This window comes from Microsporum canis, genomic scaffold (genome assembly GCF_000151145.1).
Source record: "Microsporum canis CBS 113480 supercont1.9 genomic scaffold, whole genome shotgun sequence".
Lineage (NCBI taxonomy): Eukaryota > Fungi > Ascomycota > Eurotiomycetes > Onygenales > Arthrodermataceae > Microsporum > Microsporum canis.
In genome coordinates this window covers 319,710-335,071 of record NW_003299161.1, presented here as the reverse complement: position 1 = coordinate 335,071, position 15,362 = coordinate 319,710, and the positions used below count along the sequence as shown (strand labels likewise).

The following is a 15,362-nucleotide window of genomic DNA, read 5'->3' as shown; positions in this document are numbered from 1 at the left end:
ATCATTAGTGTCATTACGGGCTAGCAGTCCTTCCATAAGGCAAACAAACAGAAGTAGAGAGCCGCCGATCAAAAAGTATACCGTCTGTCAATAGGCACTCTTTTTCGGCGACCTTAGATCCTCCTCTATATCGAGGCCAAGCCCCAGCACCGTCCTTCTAGTGTTCTTTATCTCCCATTGAAACTCCTTTAGAGCACGAATCTCGCTGCTGACGAACAACCCGCCGATCAGTCCGTCAATAACACCAGCGGACAAACTGAGCGTGCTGACAAGACAGAGGATGAAAGAGACATATCGATGGCGAGTCCACCATACTCCAATGAAACATCCGATGGACAGTACTATTGAGAAGAGGAAATGGCCTAGCCTTGCTCGCCGCTGGAACCTTTCGCGGATCATGTACACAGATATCATGTCTAGGATATCGTCGTATACATCGGCCGATAAGGCGGGGATGGGCTGCTTGGTAGCTTCTGGGGGCAGAGTAGAGGTCTGCCGTAATATGGCGTAATCATTGATAGCTGTGTTCGGTCCGGTATGGCTTTGAATGGGTAGGAAGGGGGCATTCTCATCGTCGTCCGTTTGACTGGATGGTTTCCTCTTGGCCTGATGAACGGGTGGGTGAGCTCTGACGACGGTTGCTTCGACCGAGAAATGGTCACTCAGAGAGCAGTGAAGTGTTGGATGACGTTCCATCATGCCGACTCGGGCGGAGTGGATGTTCCATTTCCATGACGAGGATGAGTGAACGCCATCATCGTCGTGATTGAGGTATGAGCCGTTCCCAACGAAGATATAATCCAGCCTCTTCGCATATGGATCCGGCAGGCTGCCGTCAACACTGATGTGGCCCTCTCGAGCTATCCGCTTCTGATCTTCCTTGGACCATCGCCAGGTATTGAATGCTCCATCACAGGTGGCACCGTTCTCGAGTATATTGAAGTCTGCGCTTGGAATTGGTCTGTTGCGCGCGATTTCGACGTCATCAATCGCTGCTCCAATAGACGACTCTGGTCGCAAGTAGCGCCATACGTCTCTCACCGGCGCGTGAGCAGTGATCAAGCGATGGGCAAAGGACAAGGGTAGCATGTTAAAGTCTCCAAGGCCGATGACAAGATGGCCTCTTTCGGCGGCACCGCGCATCAGCTTTGCTATCTCCCATGCCTGAGCTGTGCGATGGCAGATGTACGAGTCGTTTGGCTCCCGCTCATAAGGAGCATGTAGATGCGTGCAGAAGACAGCAGCAACGTCCTTTGAACCAGGGCCAATTCTTATCCTCGCGTATGCCACCCCCTTACCAACAAACCAGTCTCCTCGAAAGAACGCAGTGGGCCGTCCGTTAAGCGGGTACTGGAACATGCTGCTCTCCTCGATGGGCCATTTCGACAGGATCGCGAGTCCCCCACCGAATATTCCGCTGTGGTAGAACTTGCCGTACGGCAGGATATGCCTCGTCTCGTTACGGATCGCATTGTAATCCTCCTGGGTCCAGCATTCCTGCAGCCCAACTATCTCAGGTGGGAAATCGGCATTTGCGAGTCGTTTACCGATCTCCAGCAGTCTCTCGCGTCGGTACTTGGAGATGAACTTCAAGCCCCAGCAGTTGAAGCTGATGATATTGATTTTATGCGGCGACTCATCGCTATGCTGCTGGGTGGTCATGGTTGACGATGGGCTCGAACGGGCGCGCGAAACACCGGTTCCCCACAACTGGGTCGTTTGATCGTGTCGCCCGTGCGAGGAATTGGCGGCCACCGTTGTATCAGGGGCTGGAGAGGCTGATGTATACTGCGCAGAATATGTCTTGCCTTCTTCGCGACGGTAATCACACCGCAATACTTCTAAGAAGCGAAAAAACTCCCTGAAGATGCAAAGAATTTCCCAAAGTCGTTCTTTATTTCCTTTTTCGGCTTATCAAAATGTTCTGAGAGCCGCGTATCACGTGATCACTCCTCGTTCACGCACCAAAAAGACGGCCAAGTCTATACTTATAGGTATAGGCAGCTAGCATATCCTATGTCTTTATCTATACATCTTTACCTATACATATTCTATATCCCGTCAAGCCCGCACTGTAAAAGCTGTTTCAGCGCGCTTCTTGTATTGATTACCTAATACCCTTAAATAGAGCCGCATGTCATGTGACACAAATAAACACTTACTGACCGCTTTTAGATAATGCGATTTGATTGGCTATTTCAGAATGAAAGCTTAATTCTGCCATTATCAATCTCGAGAAGAAAACGAGAAGAAAGAGAAGAAAGGGAGGAAGACGAGGCGAAGGGAGAGAGGTTTCAGCGATGGATGAACAGGTCCCTCCGACGAAGAAACGCAGACTGGATGATGGCAGTCCACGATCCAGCGACGGTTCCTCGGACGAGCTAGCAGGCAACGCAGACATTGAGCGGCGAAGGGGCAGCTGGAACAGAGATTCACGGCAGCACTCACCGAGCTATCGTCCTGATAAGCAGTCGTCACGGTCGCGAAGTGCGTCAGGCAGCGACGATGAACTGGCGGGGGATGTACGGGCGTCGTGGCGGTCTCGGCCCGCGTCTCATTCGCGGTCACCATCACGATCACGGTCTCACTCTCGCGGTGCAAGGAGTAGGTCAAGGTCGATGTCCAAGGAGAGAAGAGCAGATGAGTCCAATCCTGGGTCAAAGGATAACCGGGGGCGGGAATTCACAGAGAGTGAATCGGAGGGTGAAGGGCGTAAAGCTCGGAGACGCGATGGGACTCCCAAGGAACAGACACCTCAGCCGACGCCTCAGCCAGAAAGACTGCATTATCAGGAGAAGTTTGTGTTAAAGGGCCATCAGCGGGGGGTTTCTGCCGTGAAATTCTCGCCCGATGGGACGATGGTAGCAAGTTGCTGTAAGACTGGCTTCTGCTCTCTAACTTCAGTGGCATCTCCACTAACCTCATGGACTAGCTGCCGATGCCACGATTAAAATATGGAATACGGCAACAGGAAGCCTGATCCACACCTTTGAAGGACACCTGGCAGGGATCTCTACTATATCTTGGAGTCCGGATGGAGAGACCATTGCCTCCGGCTCGGACGATAAGTCGATACGGCTCTGGAATGTTATTACGGTTCGTTGATTCTATATAGCTGCAGTTCTGCTCGATCGGTTTGCTAACAGTTCCTACCATGCAGGGGAAACCATATCCCAATCCATTTGTCGGCCATCATAATTATGTCTATTCCATCGCATTTTCTCCCAAGGGAAACATGCTTGTCAGCGGTTCATACGATGAAGCGGTCTTCATCTGGGACGTACGATCTGCTAGAATAATGCGTTCTCTGCCCGCACACTCGGATCCGGTTGCAGGCGTCGACTTCGTCCGGGACGGCACGCTCATAGTATCCTGTGCCGGCGACGGTCTAGTTCGAATATGGGATTCTGCAACTGGCCAATGCCTACGGACCCTGGTCCACGAAGATAACCCACCGGTCGCCTCCGTCAAGTTCTCTCCCAATGGCAAGTTCATTCTAGCCTGGTCTCTGGATGGATGCGTTCGACTGTGGAACTACGTTGAAGGACGCTGCATAAAGACCTACCAAGGGCACACCAACGAAAAGTACAGCATAGCAGGCACATTCGGGTTGTATGGACATCGACAGGCATCCAATCCTCCCCGTGAAAGATCAGAAGATCAGCACACCAACAGCGCGAAGGAGTACGCTTATGCTGCCAGCGGGAGCGAGGATGGCAGAATTTTATGCTGGGATGTCACAACCAAAAATATATTACTTACCTTGGACGGGCATTCTGACGTTGTGCTGGGGGTTGACGCCTTCTCCCCGCCTAGTATGGACCAGAAGAGACTGATGGCGAGCTGTGGCCTGGATCGAACCGTTAGGATATGGGAGGAGGTGGAGGATGACGGGGGGCAGACGACAAGGCAACAAACGGAGGACGATCAAGGGAGTGAAGCTCCTGTGGAGGACAGAGACGATGGTGAAGAGGCCGCTGAGGAGAACACGGTCAAGGTAGAAGGGGTTGATGCCTCAGATATAGAGGACGGGCAGGCCACGATGGAGAAGCCGGGCGTCAATACGGACAGCGATGGCGACTTGGTTATGGGATAGTTGGAAGTGTACAACAGTTTGACCATGCTCTATGATACCACAGTTCATCTGATTCTCTATCTACATAAAAGCCGTCGCCATGTTACTTGATATTATACAAGTTTGGCTCAGATATATATATATACACACACATATACGGTGAACCAGCACCGGAACCAGTCCGATCAGATATGTATTCTATCTGGAAAATTTAGGCAGCGACTGAGATTTCAAGTTCCTGTTTGTCGTCTTTGGCGTTCATGCCAGTGGCCTTGTGCTTAGCAGCTTCGGACTGGGTCTGTTCATCGGTGACGAGGCCGGCGGCTCTGGCCTGCTCCTCGACACTCAGCGGAGCGATGACATTCTCCTCGGTGAAGTAGTTGGTCTCCTTGACATATACGATCAAGACGTATATCATACCAATCACTCCGATGATGTAGAGACTGTTCCGGTCAGCAAAAATACATCGGTAGGTGATAAGATGAGAGAGGGAGAGAGGGAGAGCCAACTTACGAGAACTGCAGGGACAGCTGGCCTACGAAGGGCACATTTTCAGCAGCCATGACGAAAGAGAGACAGATGCCCAAGCTGAGCGTCCCCTTAAAGATTCCTCCAAACTGCGCCAGCTTAGAGGGATCGTTGGTTAGAGCGCTGACGACCCATTCAATGGTCATCTGGTAGGCAGCGTAGATAGCTCCGAACAGGAGAAAGAGGGTGAACATGCCGCCAAACTCGGGATCCGTCCAGTCCTTGGCCAGGGGTTTCTTGAGAGAGCCGACGCTGTTGATGTCGAGCCAGGCGTAGAGTCCGGCGCTGGCACCGAGAGATATGGCTCCGATGAAGGCAACGCCGATGAAACCTCTGCTCTTGCGGCTCTTGATTCGACGGCTGTCCAGGACGAAGACCATGATCCAGGGCATGAACATCTGGATCGAATGAAAGGCCAGATTGTTCAGGGATCGGGTCCTGAGGTTGAAATAGAAGGCTGCCATTTGTCAGCCGCATATATAACCAAGGCAAGATACCAGACTAACCGTTGATACTGCTAACAAGAGCAAGGGACATCTCGCAGCCCAGGATGGCAGGGAAGAGAATGACAATCCTGGGGTCAAAAAAAGACTTGGCCATGGCCTTGAGCTCGACAGAGAGCCTGGTGGGCTTGAAGATGGCGATGTGAGTCCCATCCTTGCGGACGACCTTTTGCGGGTCGACGAGGAAGAAGAGGGCGATGAAGAAGGGCAGACAGTGGATGGCCGTGAAGGTGCCGTAGACAGCACTCGATACTCCCACGGCCTTTTGCTGGTGGAAGTTGGCTGAAAGGGCGATGATGGCTCCCACCGTCGCCCCGGCCGACCTCAGTATCCACTGCACGCTGATGAACTAGTACCCGTCAGTATATAATAATGTATATATATGAAGACATCGAGACTCACCTTGGCCTTGTCCTTCTCTTGGGGATAGGCAAACTGGATAAAGGCCGCCGTCGTCCACAGGGGGCCGCAGAGAGAGCCCAGGACGGCACCGGCGAACAGGGGGAACCAGCTGTGGCCTGTCCGATCATAGTACCAGAGGCCAGCGACGTACAGAGGGTATCCCACCGACCCGATCATGACGCTCAGCTTGGGCTTGAGGATGTTCAGCGCCGCGCCGCCAAACCAGCCGCAGATGGTGAAGAGGCCGTAGATGATCACATTCGTCAACGAGGCGACCTGCGCAGAGCTCGGTTTGCCTCCTCCAGCCCCCAGGCCGATGACGGCGACGTATATGCCTGGAGCACAGAATAGGACCCTTCACAGTGTGTCTTTGGTGAGCGTTGTCTTTGTCGGGTCATAATGCATCAAAGGGGGAGGGAGGATGTCTAGTTACCATCCCATGAAGAAGTTTTGCGTCTCGGGGCGGTTGAGCCGCAGCAGATTCTCCATCTTCGTGATGAAGCCCATCGCGGCCGGATACAAGTCAATATCGAGGGTTTATGCCCCGAGCAAGACTTGTCCTGCTCTGGAGTACTTTGTATATCGAGGTGCGATGTGCTCCCCCGCGTCCTCACAGGGATATCAAACCAGCTAACGGGCGTGCTAGAGCAAGGATTGGACAGCCCAGCATGCACATCTCCACTACATACTTCATAGTATGTAACTGCTCTGGGGAAAACTGTGGAGAAGAAGCCTGTCTCTTTACCGAGTGCGCAAGACATTATAGATACGAGCAGAGCGATTGAAGCGGTGGCCATGGATATCTACCATGTAACTAGCGGAGAGGCGATGGCAACATGCTTGTTTCTCCCGGGCTATGCCTGGTGAACGAAGCTTACGGCTTGCCGGGATCATCTCCGAGATAAACAAGCTATGGATCGCTCGGCTTGTCTTTACGGTAGAGTGAAGATGGTCTATATATCTACTCGTCTGTGGCCGGGAGGTATGTTCTGAAAAGTTGAAGCTGCAATCTTATTACGTACTAACTAGGTATATGAGAGTCATCAGAGAGTCATCAGAGAAGAAGAAAGGAAAAGGAGAGCGGGAATATTTACATGAAAGGAGAAAGATTTGACAGGAACTGCTTCAGCACTGCTGGAAAGTTGACCATCATGGAAAAAGAGAGAGGAAGAAAGAAAAGAAAGGGGGAAAAAGACATTAACCAGGGGCTATAGCAGGTACTCGCCGTCACCGACTCGTTCACACAAGTCCTGGAGCATCCTGCCGGCCCATTCGAAGTCGTCGAGCTCGAGATAGACCTGGGCACTCCCTCGAGTCCACCAGGAGCCCTGGAAGAAGAAGACGGGCATCAGGGTCTCGTACTCGGTGGCCATCTTGCGCATTATCCAGTCGCTGACCCTGAACTGGACGCCCGGCTTGCTCCTGACGACGTAATGGCCCGGTGGCGGGTTCTCTGCGTCGAGGGTGAGCGGGAGGAGGACGTTGGTCATGCAGCAGGCGGATACGCTCTGGGACTTGTTATCGAGCACCTTGGTGCCCAGCATGTCTGCCATCAGCCGGCCTGCCTCGCGAGCCAGGTTGACGCAGTACGTCTGGATGGCCTTCTCGCCTCCGCAGACCTCCTGGCGCCATCGGATCGACTCCGGGATGCAGAGGTAGCCGAAGTTGTCCATGGGAGCGACGAACTCGAAGTTGTGGACGAAGGGGGTCTTGCCGCTGGCGAGGGCCTGGGCCAGCTTGCCGTCGACTTTACCCTGTTCGATGTCCTGGGTCGGGATGAAGCCGTGGCTCAGGGGCAGGGTGCTCCTGATCATCCACTGGTTGCGGGCGGGCACGTACAGAGCCGCACATCCGCGCGGCACAAACAGCCATTTGTGGCAGCAGGTCACGAAGAAGTCTGGGTCGAGGGCGGCTAGGTCGATCTTCATGTGTCCGGCAGCGTGCGCGCCGTCGACGAAGCTCATGACGCCCTCCTCACGGCAGAGCGCGACCAGCCTCTCGAACGGCAGCCGGATGGCAGGCGTGGAGGAGACGGTGTCGAAGATGCCCAGGCGAGGACGATACCCAGCGTCCCGCGAGGCCTGGATGCCGGCCCTGAAGAGAGCAACGACCTCGTCGTCCTCTAGCGGGTAGTTGAGCTGTACCTGGCGGGTTCTGACCTTGCCCTGGCTCAGCTCGCCTACGTAGCCGGTCATCTTGCTCAGGGGAGCGAAGATGACGCTTATCTGGATGATCTCGTCCTTTCCGTCTTCGTTCCAGACGAAGTTGCGCATTACAGTGTTGGAGGCGGTCGAACCGTTGGCAACCAGGACAACGGATTCAGGGGTTGCGTTGAGTAGCTCAGCCACAGCTTCCCGCGACTTGTCCAGCCACGCAGGGAATTCGTATCTGGAGAACGAGCAGGGCCTGCCCTCGCAGCGTTTACGTAGCTCGTGTGCCTTGTTCATGATGACTGTTGGCACACTGCCAAAGGAGCCTAGTTCCCATGTCAGCTTTATGCTATACTCTACTTCTATTCGGTGATACGGTACCATTGTTGAGCTCGGTGTATGTGGGATCGATGGAGAAGTGCTTCAGCATCTCCCTTCCAAAGGGGGTACGCTCATAGCGGCGACGAGGAGGCTCAATGCTGCCCATGACTTAAAAAGTACTGATAGTGTGATGGTAGGGGAAGTGTTGATTCAACTTTGGATACAAAAGGATACAACAGTGCAAAAATGATCTGGTTCAGCAACGGTGATATACACTTGAATTCGATTGATTCTTGACAATTCAGACACCGACTTCCACGGGCCATCGTCCATCTAATATATCTCCCATCTCATCCCGTCCAAAGCTGGCTATGACAAATCGACGGTGGGCTAGAGCGGATGAATATTCTCGACATTCATCACACGGCCCCTTCCTCATACCCCACGGGGAAGAAAATGTTTGAAAGCAGACTAAACGAATCAAAACTTCCCGCGATTCTGGTACGTAATTGTTGGGCTGTTTGACCAGGAAGACGAGCTGTGGCTTTGATGGTTTTTTTCCCCGGCGTTCTATCGAATCTCTTGACCGGTCCGTTGTAGTCGATGTAGTAATGTCATTTGCTCTGCGGCCAGAGTGCATCGTAGGATACTACCCTGTTCCGGTCTTCAGAGTAAGAAGTATGCACCCTGCTCCGCTCGATGAGGTGATGAGTACTCCGCAAAAGTGAACACCCCCCCCTGGTCCGCAAATGACAATATATAATATATAATCGTAATTGCAAGACCTCCCCTGCCTATAAACTTCACGTGATATGCAGATATTCCTTGCCACGAAAGCTTTTTAAAAGGCTTGATCAGAGGATGAGACTGTGTATCTGTCATGGTAGAAAGAACTGGCAGAAGTATATCTGCGGCTTGGAGCTTGGGGTCCCTTTTTCGTGGACAGGGGAGAAGGAAGTCTCTATCGCCGACCAGAAGCCTATTCAACGTATGTAACCTGTCACTGCGGATCCTATGACAGAAAGAAGCAGGCTATGATGAAGATATGACCTCATCTCGCCTCTGAGCAAGTGTATATAAAATCGTGGAGGCAGAGTCGAATAGCAGTTAAAGAGTCGAGTGTAAGAGTCGAATTGTATCAATATTGGTATTCAATATCGGACACCATGGCAGACTACAATCCCGCCAACTTCGCCAACCGGCCTCATGAGGAGGTCGAAGAGATTGCAAGGAAGGGCGGCCAAAGCAGCCACCACAGCGGGTTCGCCAGCATGGACCCTGACAAGCAGGTGTGTTCTTTTTTTCTCTGCGTTGGTTCCTGATCTATCATGAGACGAGAATCCATCCATGGCCGTCGCCCCCCCGGTTCAAGCGTCTTCTGTTCTCTCGCCCGAAGAGCCATGGGGCTAATATAATATTGTACATGGGCCTAGCGTGAAATATCCTCCAAGGGGGGAACTGCATCTAGCGGGTCTTTTGAGCCAGGAAGCGAGCGAACCAGGGAGGCCGGGAGGAAGGGAGGAAAGGTTGCAGGAGGAGGCAGCATGATGATGGACGATGAAGACTTTGATCCTGAGGAGTAGTAGCAGCAGTTTTATTGGTGGCTGAAAAGTGATTCCATAGCAATCTACTCTATCCTCTCTCCTCTCTGCATGTCTGCTGCTGTAGTCTGTATATCTGTAGCCTGTACACCTGTTGTTGCTGATGCTGCTGTATGTATATTCGCTGATGCTGCTGTCGTATGTATATCTGCTGTATGTATATCTGTATGTATATCTGCCGTAGTCTGCACCGCCTGCGTATGATCCTCCCTCCTCACGTCCCGCGCGACTCGACGACGAAAGCCAGCATTGTACAGGGCGTTGCGGACGGCGAACTGCCCGACTCCCAGTTCGAGGACGGTCGCGAGTTCGTGATAGGTGAGCTGGCGGTTCTCGGGCGATGCGCACACATACTCGATCAGGGTCCTGACCTGCTCTGGCGAGAGCTGCGACGGCCGGCCACTCCGCCTCTTGGGCGTCGGATCGCCAGACTCGCATGTCCACTGGACCTGGCGGTGCGTGATGCCCTTGCGCTCGGCGATTTCTTTGTAGGTCAGTCCCTGCGCGCGCAGCCTGAGGATGTCGACCCGGGATTCCTTCGACAGGTGTCTCGCCATGCCGCGCGGTGGTCGTTACACTTTGGACGGACGACTTCGATGGCACAATACTGGGCGACTAGGGGGGGGTTGCAGACGGTGCTGGGATACAGAAGACGGCGGAGAGATGATTGAATAATGCTTATGGATCAAAAACGCTCTCGACCTGGGCTGCTTTCGATGAAGAAGCAGCGGTTTGTTTATCATACAAAAGTTTTGTTTCCCCCTCGGCTGTTTTCTTTCCTTGTTTGGTGTGGCGGCTAACGTTACTTAGGTACGACTTCTCACACAAACATGTTTATATACACACAAGCGTGTATAAATATATCAATGATGTAACATCGCCGAGTCTCTGGCAAGGCCGGGTTGGCTGGCCAATTGGCGATGCTCCCTTCGACGGAGCTGCATCTGTCTCGTCTTGCCCCCCTGTCGTTGCATCTTGCTGGCCATCACACGACCAGGGGGGGAGGACGAAGGAGGGACGAAGGAGAAAGCAGGAGATCGATAGACTATAACAACACATCATGATGGCCGGTTAGCCGTCGAATCCTGGCGATGATGTGATCGAGTCAACCTTGCAAACCGCCAGTCTTGAGCCCCGTTGAAGGTTGCAGCCTGTCGAAGCCTGTTCTCCTGTCTGTCCGAGCCTGCTGGAAGGCCTGTCGAAACCTGTCAAAAGCCTGTTCTCCTGTCTTGTCCGAGCCCGCTGTCGAAAGCAGCTCTTGAGGGCCGGATGGACGATATCAAGGACGGCGAACAAGCCAAAGCAGGCAGATGCATCCCGGCCGCAGCAGACGGGGACCTTCGAGGACCTAAGCGCGCAGAGCTCGAGCGCGGGCGGAGGAACGTTGGCACCCTGCACCGCCAACTCAAGGCGAGACACATCCAGTTCCTCGCCCTGTCCGGTGCGATTGGGACCGGTCTCTTTGTGGGCAGCGGCCAGGTGCTCTCGCTCGCTGGCCCCCTCTCTGCGTTTCTCGCCTACCTCATCACGGGCGCCAACCTGTACGCCGTCATCAACAGCCTGGGCGAGATGGCCACCTGGCTGCCGCTCCCGGGTGCGGTTCCGGTCTATGCAGCTCGATATGTAGACCCTGCGTTGGGCTTCACCTTGGGCTGGAACTACTGGTACCAGCTAGCCATCGGGGTGCCCATCGAGATCAGCGCCAGCGTCCTCGTCATCGACTACTGGCCAAACCCCGTCCCCGGGTGGGCGTGGATCACCCTCTTCCTGCTGCTGCTCGTCCTGCTCAACGCCATGCCGGTCAGGTACTATGGCGAGACAGAGTTCGTCTTTGGCGCCGTCAAGCTCACCACCATCGTCGGCCTGATTATCCTCATGTTTGTCATCATGCTGGGGGGCTCGCCTACCCATGACCGCATAGGCTTTCGATACTGGCAGAGCCCAGGCCCGATGGCAGAGTATCTCAGACCCGGCGCCCTGGGCAGGTTCCTCGCCTTCTGGAAGGTCTTCATCCAGGCTACCTTCAGCTACGGAGGCAGCGAGATGGTCGTCATCGCTGCGGGGGAGACGCAGAACCCACGCAGGAATATCCCCAAGGCCGTCCGCCGGGTATTTTGGCGCATCCTGCTCTTCTACGTCCTCGCCATCTTCCTCGTGGGCATGTGCGTCTCGTCCGAGGACGAACGTCTGCTCAATGCTCTCCGGGCCGGTGCCCCCGGGGTGGGCGCCAGCCCCTTCGTCATCGCCATCGCAAACGGCGGCATCCCCGTCCTGCCACATATAATCAACGCCGTCGTTCTCTCCTCTGCATTTTCAGCCGGCAACACCTTCTTCTACGCTGCCACCCGTGTGCTCTACGCCACCGCCCTGGACGGCAAGGCGCCCGCCTTCCTCCGCTACGAGAGGTTCGGTGTCCCCTACGCCTGCGTCGGCGTCACCACCGCCCTCAGCCTGCTCGTCTACCTGAACGTCACCTCCAGCGCCAGCGAGGTCTTCTTCTGGATCAGCAACCTCAGCTCCGTCAGCACGCTGCTCATCTGGGCCTCCATCTCAGTCACTTACATCCGCTTCTACCACGGCATGGCCAGCCAGGGCATCCCTCGCTCTGCCCTGCCATATCGGGCTCCTTTCCAGCCCTACCTTGCCTGGTTTGCAGTCGTGTTCTGCACTGTCGTAGCCTTCTTCAATGGTTTCGATGCATTTTTCCCCGGTAAATTCAGTGCAAAGACATTCATACCCCCTTACATAGACATTCCCATCTTTGCAGGCTTGTTTCTGAGCTACAAGTTCATTTACCGCACCAGATTCGTCCAGCTGCACGAGATGGACTTCTTCTCCGGCAAGGAAGACATTGACAGCCTCGAGACGACATGGGTAGAGCCGGTCGCGAAGAACTTCCTACGTAAGTGTATAGTCTTACGGCCTTATATCTGGGCCATTCATCTTGGTTTCACCTTGATGATTGCTGATATTGCTGCCTTAGAACGGGTCTGGTTCTGGATTGCTTGATCCCGGCCTCTTATGCGCTGAAACCGCTGTAGTATCTACGGACGATCTTTGTTGGTAGGTTGCTAGAATTGAATACAACGGCATCTCCGTATATCCATCATCATATCACGGCCATATCTCTGGTCTTCTTTCGATATCTCCCTTTATATCCTTTTTATTTCCGTGACTTTGTTACTTGCTGTCAAATGAAATGAGAGCGTTGCTGTTGGTCAATAGAGTTAACGCGGACTTTGCAGCACCATGTTCAGGTGCGGAGGGACAAAAAATAGCTGAAAAGAAGACGAGAAGGGATATAAATAGGACGAAGGAGATAGAAGGAGGATAGTTACTATTTATTGACATCGTTATTATCGTCATAAATCACAATCAAGTACGCCACAATCTTTGAGTGACTGATTTTTACCATGTCCAAGGTGTGGCTGATCACTGGATGCTCAAGCGGTTTCGGGAGAGAGATAGCTCTCGCAGCTGCCAGACGGGGCGATACCGTCGTAGCTACCGCGTGTAACATCTCCAATATCGAAGACCTCGAGAAGCTGGGGCTGAACATCATGGCGAAGAGACTCGATGTGCTAGACAGCGACGAGCAGTTGAACGCAACCATTGCCGACATCATCAAGAGTGTAGGGCGGATCGATATATTAGTCAACAATGCGGGTTATGTCCTGGAGGGTGCTATCGAGGAATGCAGGTACGTCAAAAGGCAAGTCCCAAGACTGGATCTTCGGTGAGACTAACATCCATGCAGTACAGATGGGGTGCAGCGCTGTTTTGCCACAAATGTCTTCGGCCAGATGGCAATCATCAGAGCAGTGGCTCCATAACTACATGCGAGCCCAGCGGAGCGGCACCATCGCTAACCTGGGCTCAATCTGCGGGTGGCGCGGCTCAGCCTCCGTGGGAATATACTGCGCCGCCAAGGGAGCAATAGCCTTGTACTCCGAGGCCCTGAAGGGTGAACTTTCACCCTTTGGAATCGATGTGACCTGCATTGAGCCCGGTTACTTCAGAACCAACTTCCTCGTCAGCGGAAATAGAACAGTAGCCAAGAATCGGATTCCAGAACTGTCTTCCATCACAGGCGAGGCCAAAGATCGACTTGACGCGTATAACAAGAAACAGGCCGGTGACCCCGTCAAGGGTGCAACTGTTATCGTTCAGGCCTTGACCAAATGAGGGGTATGCGGCAGTCGAGAGCTGCCGATGAGGTTGCCGTTGGGCAAGGATGCGATTCAGTACATCAACGAGGACTTGAGGAATAAGCAGGTCTTGGACGACTGGGAGGATGTCGTAGTCACCACCAACTGTGACGATGTCCAATAGACGAGCTTCTAGGCTATACTCTCAGCTAGCAGACTATCAATATCAATAATTCCTTCAGGTCTCTTGATCTTGTGTAGAGCCCAGCCGTCGAGTTCCCAGACATGATATTAGCATTGTCGACACAGTAGAACTTGAGTGATAGAGCCTGGGTATCATCAAACATGGATCTTTATCATACTATCCACTGGATATCATCCTAAAAAAGGCTCACACTGACTTCAATTCTCTGGTTCTTCTTCGAATATCTCGAAATTTCTTGTCTTCATCTTCAACTTTTCAGCAACTGGACATCTGCTGACTAACAATTCTGGGACATCTCGGAATTTCGGATTATAATTAATCCTTTGAACTCATCCCGTGACTTTTGCGTTATATTACATAATCATCTTTGGCTCTGAAAAAGTTGATCTTGATAAAACAAAAGGCAGCAGGAAAAGCTGGCTAAAGACTCGAAAGATAGACGACCTTCTCTGCTTTGCTTGGTCGATGGGCATCCTTCATCGTCACTACCAGAGATGCTATCGCGGCTTCCCGCCTGGCCACCGGCCGATAAACTAGTTATTAACAGAACGCTTTTTTTTTTCCTTTAGCAGTTATTATAAAAAAGCTGAAGTACGACTTGTTACTCATCTAACAGCTTAGAACGATATTATACCTATCTTGTTACTCTTGTATCATATTCATTTATGAGCAGAGCAAGTGAGTGGCAGACGTCTGTGATACCCAACCGCTGCTTCTTACTGGGAAACCCCAAGCTATCAGATCCAGCCTGAGTTCTACGAGGAGAGCCAGGAACATCATTATAAGATATAAGCTTCCGTAGAAGTTACACGCCAAAGGAGGGGGGCTATATATATATATATAGAACCAGGCCCTCATACTGCAGCTTTTCACCACTGTTTTTTCTGAGGAACGCCTTGCTGTACAGCTCTAATCGTGCTGTAAAGTGGATCTAGCAGGATGATATCCTTGATGCTAACCACCTTTGCTGGGTTCTTTGTGCCTCTATCAATTGCGAGAACGACGGAATCCTCGCCGTCATGTGTATGTCTGTTTGGTGGTAACAGGTGGGACAATGATACTGATACTGGCACCATTCCCTAGTGTTCAATGCTCTCTGAAGCCTTTCCAGATGCTGTCTATACCAAGTATACCCAGTTGTGGAGCTCTGAAAAAGATAATTTCTGGTGTTAGTGTTTCATACGTTCTCGTTTTCTGGCGTGACGAGATTTGGTGTCTTACATATAGGAAATAGCCGCAACCGCCGTTCTTGACCCCGCATGTATATTTGCGCCTGAATCCACCAAACAAGTTTCTCAGGCCATCAAACTCTTCTCTCAAAACGAATGCAAGTTCTCGATCAAGGGCGGTGGTCACTCAAGCATTCCGGGTGCTGCGAGTATTGACGATGGTGTTATGATGGTCATGTCCCGCATGAACACGAGAGAGA

At 52.7% G+C, this 15,362-nt stretch overlaps 9 protein-coding genes across 9 annotated transcripts in view; 5 read left to right on the top strand and 4 right to left on the bottom strand.

Moving 5' to 3' along the window:
- Positions 1–87: 87 nt before the first annotated feature.
- Positions 88–1,662, bottom strand: MCYG_08591 (inositol phosphosphingolipids phospholipase C; the record flags this gene model as incomplete). The annotated part of the gene is made up of 1 exon (XM_002842714.1): positions 88–1,662. One exon carries the CDS (start codon positions 1,660–1,662, stop codon positions 88–90), a length of 1,575 nt encoding a protein of 524 aa, XP_002842760.1.
- Positions 1,663–2,300: 638 nt separating this feature from the next.
- MCYG_08590 (will die slowly) lies at positions 2,301–4,096 on the top strand (the record flags this gene model as incomplete). The annotated part of the gene is made up of 3 exons (XM_002842713.1): positions 2,301–2,874; positions 2,933–3,096; positions 3,161–4,096. The coding sequence occupies 3 exons, from the start codon at positions 2,301–2,303 to the stop codon at positions 4,094–4,096; spliced, it is 1,674 nt and encodes a 557-aa protein (XP_002842759.1).
- Positions 4,097–4,286: 190 nt separating this feature from the next.
- On the bottom strand, positions 4,287–6,015 carry MCYG_08589 (uncharacterized protein; the record flags this gene model as incomplete). The annotated part of the gene is made up of 5 exons (XM_002842712.1): positions 4,287–4,518; positions 4,589–5,060; positions 5,110–5,455; positions 5,509–5,863; positions 5,942–6,015. 5 exons carry the CDS (start codon positions 6,013–6,015, stop codon positions 4,287–4,289), a joined length of 1,479 nt encoding a protein of 492 aa, XP_002842758.1.
- A 701-nt stretch (positions 6,016–6,716) lies between these two features.
- Positions 6,717–8,145, bottom strand: MCYG_08588 (lolT-1; the record flags this gene model as incomplete). The annotated part of the gene is made up of 2 exons (XM_002842711.1): positions 6,717–7,984; positions 8,040–8,145. 2 exons carry the CDS (start codon positions 8,143–8,145, stop codon positions 6,717–6,719), a joined length of 1,374 nt encoding a protein of 457 aa, XP_002842757.1.
- A 1,000-nt stretch (positions 8,146–9,145) lies between these two features.
- MCYG_08587 (conserved hypothetical protein) lies at positions 9,146–9,562 on the top strand (the record flags this gene model as incomplete). The annotated part of the gene is made up of 2 exons (XM_002842710.1): positions 9,146–9,268; positions 9,413–9,562. The coding sequence occupies 2 exons, from the start codon at positions 9,146–9,148 to the stop codon at positions 9,560–9,562; spliced, it is 273 nt and encodes a 90-aa protein (XP_002842756.1).
- A 44-nt stretch (positions 9,563–9,606) lies between these two features.
- On the bottom strand, positions 9,607–10,137 carry MCYG_08586 (conserved hypothetical protein; the record flags this gene model as incomplete). The annotated part of the gene is made up of 1 exon (XM_002842709.1): positions 9,607–10,137. One exon carries the CDS (start codon positions 10,135–10,137, stop codon positions 9,607–9,609), a length of 531 nt encoding a protein of 176 aa, XP_002842755.1.
- Positions 10,138–10,849: 712 nt separating this feature from the next.
- Positions 10,850–12,589, top strand: MCYG_08585 (proline-specific permease; the record flags this gene model as incomplete). The annotated part of the gene is made up of 2 exons (XM_002842708.1): positions 10,850–12,482; positions 12,564–12,589. 2 exons carry the CDS (start codon positions 10,850–10,852, stop codon positions 12,587–12,589), a joined length of 1,659 nt encoding a protein of 552 aa, XP_002842754.1.
- Positions 12,590–12,993: 404 nt separating this feature from the next.
- Positions 12,994–13,765, top strand: MCYG_08584 (3-oxoacyl-[acyl-carrier-protein] reductase; the record flags this gene model as incomplete). The annotated part of the gene is made up of 2 exons (XM_002842707.1): positions 12,994–13,280; positions 13,354–13,765. 2 exons carry the CDS (start codon positions 12,994–12,996, stop codon positions 13,763–13,765), a joined length of 699 nt encoding a protein of 232 aa, XP_002842753.1.
- Positions 13,766–14,872: 1,107 nt separating this feature from the next.
- The window catches only part of MCYG_08583 (conserved hypothetical protein), a gene marked incomplete at both ends in the record, with an annotated part of 1,871 nt that continues 1,381 nt past the window's right edge, over positions 14,873–15,362 (top strand). Inside the window, 3 exons of the mRNA XM_002842706.1 lie at positions 14,873–14,956; positions 15,017–15,101; positions 15,168–15,334. Of these exons, the coding sequence (XP_002842752.1) occupies positions 14,873–14,956; positions 15,017–15,101; positions 15,168–15,334 (336 nt within the window). The remainder of the gene's footprint in view (positions 14,957–15,016; positions 15,102–15,167; positions 15,335–15,362) is intronic.